Below are 12,441 nucleotides of genomic sequence, written 5' to 3' on the forward strand. Positions count from 1 at the left end.
TGTAATACATTATAAATTAGGATGAAGTATCTAAAAGAGGAGATTCTCTGTAGGGTATAGTTCTGAATCTGGAATAAAAAGACTTTGACTTTGGCCTTTAAAGCTCCCCATAATCTGACTCCTTCCTACCTTTTTGGTCGCTTTATACCTTATTCCCTCCATATATTCTATCCCCTTGTTTCTTCTCAAACAGGAAACTTTTTCTGCTCCCTCTGTGAATTTTCAATGGCTGCCTTCTATACCTGGAATCTTCTTCCTCTTCATCTCTGTCTTATGGCATTCCTTTAAATCTCAGCTGAAATCCCACTTAAAGGACTTTCCAGATTCCTTTTAATACCAGCTTCTTCCTTATATTATCTTCACTTTATATATATATATATATATATATAATGCATATAGTTTGTTTGCATGAGATATCTCATTAGACCATTAACACCTTGAGGGCAGGAATTGTTCTTACTTTTCTTTGTGGCACTGGAAGCATGTAGAAAGCACTTAGCATAGTAAGCACTTAATAAATGCTTGCTGACTAACTCTCCTGATTTCAATTCCCATCTCTCACTACCTGTGTGACAACACTTAGCCTTTCTAAGTCTTGGTTTCGTCACTTATAAAGTGAGGAATGTGGATTAAATGACCTCTAAGGCACTTTCTAGCTCTAAATCTTATTGTAATCTATCCTACTGTAACCTAGTAGAGCCTCTCCTATTGATCATATTTGTAACTCAGGCATCTCTGAGCTGCAGAGAAGTGCATGATGGAAAATGCAGTTCTGAAGGCAATCCTATGATCTTAACATTCCTTAATAAAATGGTAAAAGGTTATAATAAATAATCACATGGAAAATTCCATGAACACCTCTTTCTTAGAAGTAAATTATCCACATAACCCAGATATTACTATTCTTCTCTTTCTCAGAAAGATTTGGTAGCCAAAAACATTAGACCTCTGGTAGAAAGTCAGGAAGCATGACATAAGCAAAAGAATGCTAAAGAAGAAATTTAGAACAACTAGATTCATTTTCTGACTATCATTAGCTCACTTTCCTGGGCCTCAATATCTTCATCTGTAGATGATCTCATACTTTCCTACTCTGATATTCTATGATTCTCTGATCTCACTAATTTAAACCTAATTTATTTCAATGATGTAAATTAGTATGTAGCTATCAATGCCCAAAAGAAATGCAATAAGGTCTGGTTCTCTTCTCTATTGAATCTGAATGAGGTTCTCATGGGAATTTTGGCTTGAGGTGATAGATGCCTATTTTTGTCTGGTCTAATGCAGTGAAAAACAATATCAAAGAATGAGTGTACTTGAAGGCATGAATGAGTTGAATGGATGAAAACCTGAGAGGCAGGAGAAAATGCCCACAACCTATTTTAGAGTTTTGTGTCATGCTTATTAATATTATATATTATGCATGCAAAACAACAAAAACTGGGGTTCTCAACCTGGGGTCTGTGTATTTGTTTTTTAAAATATTGTAGTAATTGTATTTCAATATAATTAGTTTCCTTTGTAGTTTTATGCATTTTATCTTATGCATTTTAAAACATTATTCTGAGAAGAGATCCATTGGTTTCATCAGACTGCCAAAGGCTTCTATGATACACAAAAGGGTTAAAACCCTTTGAATTAAAATAATAAGGTGAATCATGATATACTTAGCTGACTAATTTCCAACAGTAAATTTTAGTTTTAATTTTTAAATCCCTTAACATATTAATTTGCAAATATTAATCATTCATAATGGATCATCTTTTGTATACATAAATGAACATAGAGGTATTTATTGACCCGAATATCAGCCCAACTACTGATGATATTGTTTTTAAATCTTATAATGATTTGGGAAATGTGGACTTTGGGGATTTTTAAAAAACTGAAACAAATTTTTCACTGGGTATTATATCTCTTTCAGTTTTCGGTCACAAGTGTGGTATGAAATATATTATAACATCATATATGGAAAGAAAATCTAAGAATCCAAAAGAAAATATACAGAATGCTACACTGAAGCAAGAACCAAATCATCTACCAGAAACTATTGTATAATGCTTGATATCACGTTAAAGTAACACAACAGGGTAAATGAGGGTATCATAACTGACACTTAAAAAGAAAATGAGCAATAACTTATCCAAAGAACCAAAGAGCTCATTTTGACCTCCGTGGAACAGACTGTACAGGACATTAATACTGTTGTACTCAAACGGTGCAGTATAAGCAGTATCCCATTAAGAAGATCTGATCCAAATCAGAGCAGCAAACTATGGATATAAATGGGTTTTTATTTACCTACTTCTATGCCAAACACTACTTCAGAGTAAGAAGAGTCTACTGAGGCTTGTGGATCAGAGTCAAAGTGACCAACTGACTTATGGTGCACAGCAAAATTTTTCAGATTACAAGTTTGGACAACTTTATTTTTATTGGGAAATTACTTTTTTCAATTCTTTAACATTTTTATTTAAAGTTTTGAGTTTCAAATTCTATCCTTCCCTCCTTCTTCCCCTCCCTGAAGTAATAAACAATCAGATATAGGTTATAATGTGCACTTACATAAAACATTTCTGCCAGTCTTTTTGTATAAAAAGAGTTGAATAAAAGGAAAAATGAAAGCAAGCAAGTGAAAAATAGCATGCTTTAATCTGTATTCAAATAATATCACTTCTTTCTCTGGAGGACAACTTTATAAGCATATACCTTGGGGTAGCTAGGTGGTGCACTGGATAGAGCACTGGCCCTGGATTCAAAATAATATGATTTCAAACCCAGTGTCAGAAACTTGACACTTATAAGCTGTATGACCCTGATTACCTTGCAAAAAAAGTATATATTTTTCCATATGGAGAATGGATTCATAAACTCCCTCATCTGAATCAGATGGAAAAGTAAAAAGGGGAAATCCTGAAATGGTCTCAGGATAAAATTTGGGGTGAAAAAGACTAAAAGAATATCATGTTTAAAAATTCTCTGAAAAATAATCAAATTTCAATGTGGAAGGTATACAGAGACTCCTCGACATTTGACACCACCCTCTTCTTCCCTGGATTTGAAAAAGCAAAGGTGGGTCTTTGCTAAATAACATGTTGTTCTGGTGTGGACAGTTTTTAACCATAGATGCCTTGAACACATTTACAAAATTAAAAGTGTAATCATTTTCCTCACTGTTGTGTGCATGTAACACATGCTCTGTACTTAACTTTCCCCACCTTTATTGTACTGACAGACTGGGACCTTACAGCAATAATACTCCTCCTTTTAGTATCTGTGGGAAGCCCTAAAGGGTTGGGAAAGGGAAATAATTTTTCTAATTCTATAGATCATGAGTCCCCACCCATTATGCTTTTTTTCTTGATTATCAGTTAATCTTAATAAGCCAATCTTAATTAGCATTTAGAAAGGGGTTTAGTGTAGTGAGAACAGGTGGTATAAACGATCCCTCTAAAGGTCTCTATATACTATCTAATAAGTAAACACAAAGTTCATGGTTAAGTGAACTCAAACTTAGAGAGTACCTATGGTAAAAGGGGGTAACACATCTCTTGGAAGTCCTTTTGCTGGAGTCCTGAAGTCATTCCCCTTAGAGTATTGCTTTTCCTCTGGGGTACTTGTAGAATCTGAAGGTTGTACTTCCTCGGTATTTCCAATTTGTCCTCAGTTCCCAATGAAAATATTGCATCAGCTCTTCCAGAGCCCTGCTTGGACCAGGATGCTGATCTTGGACTAGGACCAATCCTCTGGTCCTCCCACCTTAATGAGGTCTTTATAGAGCTTAATAGGGAGAAAGGAAATGGAGGCTAAAGCTCCCATCTATGGTTCCTTCTCAGGGATTGGTTGGAACTACTTTCTCTGAACTTTTCACTCACTCTAACACCAACTTCCAACAAACTTGATGATTATAGAAGCCCTAGACAACAAAACCAAGCCATTCAGACAATCTGATCAGATTTCCTAGTGAGGTGTTCATGGCTGGTTCACAATTAACAAATCATTAAGATGTATTCTAGCTTAATAAATGTGTCAACTAATCAAAATGAGGTGATTTTGATCCTGCCTTTACATTTATAAATTCTGTTATCATTGTATATTTAATAAAGACAAGAATATGGGATTTTTTCTTAATGATTTTGTTTCAAATTGTGTTATCTACTCTATGCTTTACTCTCTTTTTATTAGGACTTATTTAAGAGCAAACAAATTCTGCCATTTGTGGCATGTCATATTTCCAATGTGACAGCTTTCTGATTGTCTAGAGCTGAATAAACTGAATATAAAATAAAACCTTTTTTTTTTTCTTCATTTGAGGAATCTGATGATCTAATACTTTTTAGGAGCTAATTTTGACTAGTGGCTGGATTTCCATGAGATTTTAAAGTATGTCAACAGCAAGATCAAGTTTGCTTTTTGTTGTCGCTTACATGTTTATATGAGACAGAAAGATTTCTCAAGACATTTGGTGTTCCAATAGTAGTACACAGTAGATAAAAAGCTGTTCAGTGAATATCCTGCCTAATGATAGTAGTGAGTTCTTTCACCAAGCTGAAAAGCCCATAGCAATGTTTTATATTGCTCTGAATCCTCCTATTTCAGGGACTCCAAACAATCTGGCAACATTAATTTCGTGGTATTATTTTTAGTCTTCTTTTGTACATTTTCCAATATATATTTCTATCTTCCTCTATCCAGGGATTCAACCTAGGAACAGTGATTTTTTAAGATGAGGAAAAATAAGTAGTGTAGCAGAAACCAAGCAACATATTTGAAAGAATATGCAATAATCTATACCACAGTACTGCTCCTCAGCAAACAGAAGGCTTTCTTCTAGGCCTAGTTGGTCATTAAAACAATACAAAGTTCAGCATTGGTTCTTTTCATATATGTTACTTTAGGATTTGTCTTCCCCCGGGTTTGCTTAATTTATTCTGTATCTTTATACAAGTCTTCCCATCTTTTCTGAGACCTTCAAATTTACTGTTTCTAACAACAAAAAAATGTTTCATGGCATCCATATATAACAATTTGTTTAGCCATTCCCAAATAGATGAGCAGACAAATTTCTAGTTCTTCCCTAACACAAAAACATTGCCATAAATGTTGGTATATATGAGACTTTTCTATATATTTTGGACCTTCTTGAGATATATGTATATAAGTGGGATCTCTGAGACAGAAATTTTAGTCACTTAAAAAAATAATAATAAATTCAATAGACTAATTATTGAATGGTCAGATCAATTTACAGCTTCAGAAATGTTGTTTTAACATGCCTGTCTTCAGTCAGCCCTTCCACGTCGACTATTCTTATCTTTTTTTTCTTTGCCAACTTGCTAATTGTTAGGCAAAAATTCCAAAATGTTTTGATTTGTATTGTTGGTGATTTGAAACAATCTTTCATAAGGTTGTTACTTGTGTTCAATTCTTCTTTGGAGAAATGCTTATTCATATGCATTGATCACTTATCTATTGCAGAAAATACAATGATCTCTCTCTTTTTTTGCATAGTATATTATGCAGTACCATGGACAGCATACTTAGCCATGCTTTTTCTGTAGAGCAAACCAAAAGCCCTAAAAGAAAATCTGGCAGCCAGTTTCACTTTAATAAGGAATCAGAGACTAATACTGAAAAGTGAAATTTTAAGGATTCATTTCTCTATTTCCCTTAATCAGTATCTAAATCATTTCACATAAATATCTGTTTGATCTTTAGTTTTCTAGGAAGATTTCATGTCCTTTCTCAATAATCTATTCTGTTACTTACCAACTTTCAATAATAAAGTTCTCCATTACACAGAGCTAAAATCCCTGACAATGAATTTAAATTTTATCTTGCTCAAATAATATGGAATTTGTGAACAACTAATGAGCAATATTCACCTAATAATCCTTCGTTGATGTTAAACAAATGACCCCTCAACTTTCTCTGAAACAAATCAAAGCCATATTTTTTTACCTAATTCTTGCTTTCCCCAAGTTTTCAATAGTGATATATATGCTAAAGTCATAAAGCTCTAGGCTTTAACTACACAATCCACTATTACACTAGAGCATCAAGAAAGAAAATTATACTACCCAATATAGTTAGCATATATCATGTTCAGTCTGAACACAACTAAGTACCAGATGAAGAAGATGGTTTGAACCACTGTTCAGTAATGGGTCCATTAATTTAAGCCAACAACATAATCTCCTATTACATCTCCTGGTTGAAGTCATAGTAATTTACTATATTTATAATGGTGTTTTGATCTAGATGAAATGTAATTCTACTTTTACAATGCTGCACCTTCTAAGAGAAGGGACCCTCTCCTTTCCTGAAATGTATTCATGTGCAAATTTGTCATTTGTGGTCATTACTGTAGACCTGTTGATGTGTGTTGGTTTTTCCTCCCTCTTTCTGCTTTTGCAAATTTGAGGGAACAGAAAAATAAAGCAGTAAAAGCTTCTTATATCCTTAAATGCCCAAATATCTTAAAACTTACCCAAACAAACATGTAACTCTAATTCTAAAGGTGGTATATGGGGAGATAATATATAAACATTTGTGAAGAAAATACTACTTAACAGATATTCTCTACATCTATGAATAGTCATTTATTAAGAGCTGAAAATGAGACATAGAGTTTCATCCTGAATTAACTATTAAAATATACCTTCCCCCTCCCAAAGTTTTTCCCTTTAGAAAAAAATTACTATATTTGATTTCTATGAACCTAGTTTGGAGAAAGCTACTTGATTTCATTTATTCAATCCAAATAAATACTTGTTTTTAAAGAATCACTCCAGATCAGCTTCAAATCATTAATTTACAAGTTTCAGACATAGTCACCCAGTCGGTTCTAAATAAACTTAATCATATTATCACTAGCTCATATCTCTAGGTGTATAGAATATTCAGGGAGAACTAGAAAATCTGATGTGAGGGATGATTGAACTCTTTTCAGGGCTGCTCATTCACTTGTCACTCTTGTAGCTCCAAGAAGGTGTGTAGCATCTGAAATGGCCACATCCAGTAAAACCATCTGGGCAGATGACCTAAACCAAGCTGAGGGTTGTAACTAACAGGTCTCCAACCCCTTGTGAGTTAGGGAAATGTCTACCTCAAGCATGTGAAGATTTCCTCCAGAAAATTTGTTCCAAAGGCCATGAAGGTAGCTGAAGCAGGTACTATGGAGAATTGAGAGTTTGTTCAGATATCAAACATACCAAGGTCATTCCCTGAATCCCAGGCCATCTTGTCTGGCCACCAGACTTCCATGACTCTGGAAGACAGAGTAAGAATGATGACTTTGTGCAACTTGGCTCACTTAAATCTAATTCATGCATGAATCATGAGATCACCCTGTGATGTTTTCAAAGCAAAGGACAAACAACAACAAGCTCTCCATAAGAGAAGATGGTTGTCAAGTACTTTCTCTTAATATTCATCTAGTCTGCCAGCCTAGTTACTGTCCAAAAAATATAGATCTTCCCTTATAAGAGATTCACAGCCAGGTAAAAGGAAAAAAACCCTCCTGATACATTACACATAATAATTAAAAATTCCAAGATCAGCTAAAGGTAGTGCAGTGAATAGAATTCTGGGCCTAAAGTCAGGAAGATAAGAGTTTGGGTTAGTTCTCAGACAAATTACTAGTTACATGACCCTGGAGAAGTCACCTAATCTTTGCCTCAGTTTCCTTATTGGTAAAATAGGGATAATAATGACATCTACTTCTCAGGGTTATTGTAAAACATCAAATGAGATAATTATAAAGCAGTGGCACATAAAAGTGCTATATTAATTATAAATATTATCTAGTTTGTAACTAATTCAGATATAGGCTTCCCTCCCCTCATCCCCACATTTTATCTATTGTGTATTTCAATGGATCAGTCATTAATATGAATACTTTTATCTCTCTTTTTGCTGAGGCATTTGGGGTTAAGTGACTTGCCCAGGGTCACACAGCTAGGAAGTGTTAAATTTCTAAGGCCAGATTTGATCTCAGGTCGTCCTGACTTCAAGGCTGGTGCTCTATCCACTGTACCACTTAGCTGCCCCCACTTTTATCTTTCTTAATGAATATTATAATACATTTGTGCTTTCTCATGTAAACAAATATGAAGGTGCCGTAGTCTTATGTGATTTTTGTCATGGTCTCCTAATATTTTTTCTTTTCAAGTATTTATTTTCTATAATAGCTTTTTATTTCTCAAAATACATGCAAAGATAGTTTTCAGCATTCAGCCTTGCAAAACTTTGTGTTTTGTATTTTTCTTTCTCCCTCTCTCCCAATCCCTTTCCCCTAAGTAGCAAGTAATCTAGTTTAGGTTAAAGATATGCAATTCTTCTAAACTTATTTCTACCTAATGCTCCTTACAGAGGATCTTTTTAATACTCTAGAAGTTTAGGTCTTTTTGATTTCATCTAAATGTTAGCTACATGTTCAGCCTACTTTTTTAATCATACATTTCTTAGATGACAGCCTTTACTCTACTTCTTGCTCATAGGCTATCACTTGAAATATACTGCATCCTACTCACCATGTTCATTGCCTTTGGGTCGCCTATCATTGTGATTATTTGTTCCAGGATTTGTAACAATACAACTAACATTTTTTTAATAACTTTGTATTGACATAACCCATGCCAAGGTAATCTTTTACAACATTATCCCTTCCACTCACTTCTGTTCCGACTTTTCCCTTTCCTCCCTCCACCCCCTCCTGAAGATGGCAAGCAGTCCTATACATGTTAAATAGGTTACAGTATATAAAATATACTGTAACCTAGATAAAATATATGTGTGCAGAACCAAACAGTTTTCTTGTTGCACAGGGAGAATTGGATTCAGAAGGTAAAAATAACCCGGGAAGAAAAACAAAAATGCAAACAGTTTACATTCATTTCCCAGTGTTCTTTCTCTGGGTGTAGCTGCTTCTGTCCATCTTTGACCAACTGAAACTGAGTTAGATCTTCTCTTTGTTGAAGAAATCCATTTCCATCAGAATACATCCTCATATAGTATCATTGTGGAAGTATATAATGATCTCCTGGTTCTGCTCATTTCACTTAGCATCAGTTCATGTAAGTCTCTCCAGGCCTCTCTGTATTCCTCCTGCTGGTCATTTCTTACAGAACAATAATATTCCATAATATTCATATACCACAATTTACCCAACCATTCTCCAATTCATGGGCATCTGCTCAGTTTCCAGTTTTTAGCCACTACAAAGAGGGCTGCCACAAACATTTTGGCACATACTGGTCCCTTTCCCTCCTTTAACATCTCTTTGGGATATAATCCCTGTAGTAACACTGCTGGATCAAAGGGTATGCACAGTTTGATAACTTTTTGAGCATAACAACTAATATTTTTAATTACTTTGCATCATAATGCAGCTTGGAACTATTGAATGTATTACACAATGTCTTAAATGCAATGTAGTCTTTTCTTTTGTTCACTTCTCACCCTCATTCAGTTCTGCTATCTCTTATTCATTAAGAAGATCTTCTCATATTTTAGGGCCCTTAAACCCTATATCAATACAGTGAAATTCTAGAATTTCTAGAAGACTTCAACATCTATAGATAATCTCTCTTCCATTTTAACTTGGACATGATTTTTGTCATGAAATTGACAATCATCTTACATGATCCTTTCTCTCTCTATTTTATGCTTTAATTGATAACAATATACAGTGGGTTGATTGAATAATTGTTTCCTTAGAACGTATTCTTTACCCTTACCAACCACCCTCTGGTTTTACTTTCCTGTTTTTCTAGCCTTGACCTTATAATTATCCGGTTCATTTCTATATACAACTTCCCTTCCCCCTTGTCCTGTTGCCACCATGCCTTTTAATCCCAATTTTGGATTATCCCCACCATCTGTTTTCTCTGATTTTACTAACGTGCTGCTTAACAAAGCTGGAAGAAGTCACCATGATGCCTAGGTCCACTACAAATCTGGTTTTTTTTTATATTAATTGGGTCTTTATTATTATAAAAGAAGTTACTCCTCCCTAATTTTCTCTTAACTGAACTTCTCATAACTATTTCAAACCTTTTCTAGTCTTCTCAAAACTACCATTACACTCCCTTCTGTCTTCCCTTAGAGGACCTTGTTCATTTTTTACTGAGAAAATAGATTATTTGCCTTGATCACCCAGGTTTCCTCTATTCTACATCTCCAATCTTCTCTTTTGTTCCACTCTCTGATGAACATATGACCTTGTACTCATCAGTGCTAAATTTTATACTTATGTTCTCCATTGCTTCCTATTCCATCTCTTCTGGTAGATATCCTTGCAATTAAATTTTCAATACTCTAATTTTCAATTTCTCCCTATCTATTTTTACTTTTATCTTTTCTTTTACTCTTATCTATAAACATGTCCAAGACTTTCCTAAATGGCCCAAGACCATCCTTAAAAAAATGAATCTTTATTATCTCCTCAAGCTATTGTTCTATAATCATTCCTCTCTTACATACCAAAAATTAACTCATTTTTTTCACTTCCCCTCCTTTCCTCTCCTTTCTCAACCCTTTACAATCCGGTTTCTAAGTGCAACATTCAACAGAAACTGCTTTCCAGATTCACAAATGATCTTTTAATTACCAAATCCAATGACATCTTCTCAGTCCTCACCTAATTTGATCTCTCTTCCAACATTTGATTATTGACCACTCTTTCCCTTCTAAATTTTCATGACAGTACTCTCTCCTAGTAATCTTCATACTTGTTAGACAGCTTTTCCAAGGGTCTTTTACTGGATCATTATCTATGCATTGTCCTCTAACTGTAAAGTTAAGCCTCAGTCTTAACCTTCTTTTCTCCTTACACTCTCTTTCAATGATCTCATAAGCTCCCAGGGGTTCAATTATAATCTCTTTGCAGATGTTTCCAGATCTTGATTTCCACACCTTGTTTCCCTCGTGGGTTCCAGTACCGTATAACCAACTGTCCTATTAAACATTTCAAATCAGATTTCCTATAGCAATCTTAATAAAGTTAATGTATCCATGATATTACTTATCATCTTTATCTCTAAACCTTCCTTTTATTCTAATCTCCCAATTTATACTGGGAGTACTACAATTTTTCCAGGCACATTTTAGGAGTCATTTTCAACTCTTCACTCCCAATTGCCAAATTTGGTCAATTTACTTCCAGATGTCTCATATTTGTCCCCATCTTCAATGCATTTCAGGAGCTTATCACCTCTCATCTAGACTAGGCACAGGACTAATGCCTATTTACTCTTGTTCCTACCTTTTAAAAGTTCTTCCTGTTCCCATCTATTTTTCACCAAACTGCCATTTTGATATTCCAAAACAGAGTTATGACCAGGTCATTTCACTGCTCAAGAAACTCCAGGGGCCAAGTGTATACCTGTCAAAACAGATACAAAGTATAGGAACATAAACAGAAAACACTTTTTTTACAAATAAATTCAAATCTAAATAACTGAAGTAATATTTATTTTTCAAGGGTAGGTAAAGCCAATATAATTTTTAAATGACAATTTTACTGAACTAATCTCAATGTTATCAATCTCAGCTTTTATCTTCAATTTCTCCTTATCTACTAGCTCCTTCCCTGTTACCTACCTACCTACCTACCTACCTACCTACATACTCATGTTTCTGGAATGCTCTGCCCCCTTATTGGTTTCCTTGCTTTCCTTCAAGACATTCACTCAGATGATAAAATGGTCTGAAGCTCAAAGATTCTACATATCCATATGTCAGGGACATTTATAAAGCTAATCCCCACTAAGCCTTTTCTCTGAAAACAGAACCAGTTAAGATCCATTTCCTTATATAATAGAACCTCATCATGGCAAGAGAGAACCCCTGAAGTTTCTTTTTTATTAATTTTTCAATGTTATCCTAATTAAATTACCAAAAAAATGTACTGAGTTAGAAAAAAATAATAAAATTCATTTGAAATTACAAAGGATCAGGAACTTAAAAAAATACAAAAAAAAAATGTAAAGAAAGTAGATTTAACAGTATCAGACCTTAAATATTACCAGGTATATTACAAAATATGTTGAAATGTAAAAAGGATAATTTTTATTTTTTTAAATAAAAATTTTCTTATATAAATAAAACTTACGTAGCCAAGAATAGAAGGAATGCAGAAAATTGGCGGGAAAAACTTTCTTAGAGAATCTCTCAGATAGGATGTAATTGGTTTGGAATATTGCTGTGGTATAGGAAATGATGAATTGGTTGATTTAGAAAAACTTGGACATATGAAGATACTATCCACTTTCAGATGATAGGTAGAAATAAACATAGTATAGTCTTACATATATATATAGTATATATATATATATATATATATATATACTATATATGTATATATATACACACATATATATACATATATAGTATAGTCTTACATATATATGAGTGCATATATATGTATATATACATATA

The 12,441-nt window shown here is 34.0% G+C and overlaps 1 protein-coding gene across 1 annotated transcript in view; it reads left to right on the forward strand.

Moving 5' to 3' along the window:
* The window catches only part of CRTAM (cytotoxic and regulatory T cell molecule), a 32,443-nt gene extending 29,048 nt beyond the window's left edge, over nt 1-3,395 (forward strand). Inside the window, exon 10 of the mRNA XM_023499388.2 lies at nt 1,925-3,395. Coding sequence (XP_023355156.1) covers nt 1,925-2,058 — 134 coding nt within the window. The 3' untranslated portion in view covers nt 2,059-3,395. The remainder of the gene's footprint in view (nt 1-1,924) is intronic.
* Nucleotides 3,396-12,441: the final 9,046 nt, after the last annotated feature.

Source organism: Sarcophilus harrisii, chromosome 3 (genome assembly GCF_902635505.1).
Source record: "Sarcophilus harrisii chromosome 3, mSarHar1.11, whole genome shotgun sequence".
NCBI lineage: Eukaryota > Metazoa > Chordata > Mammalia > Dasyuromorphia > Dasyuridae > Sarcophilus > Sarcophilus harrisii.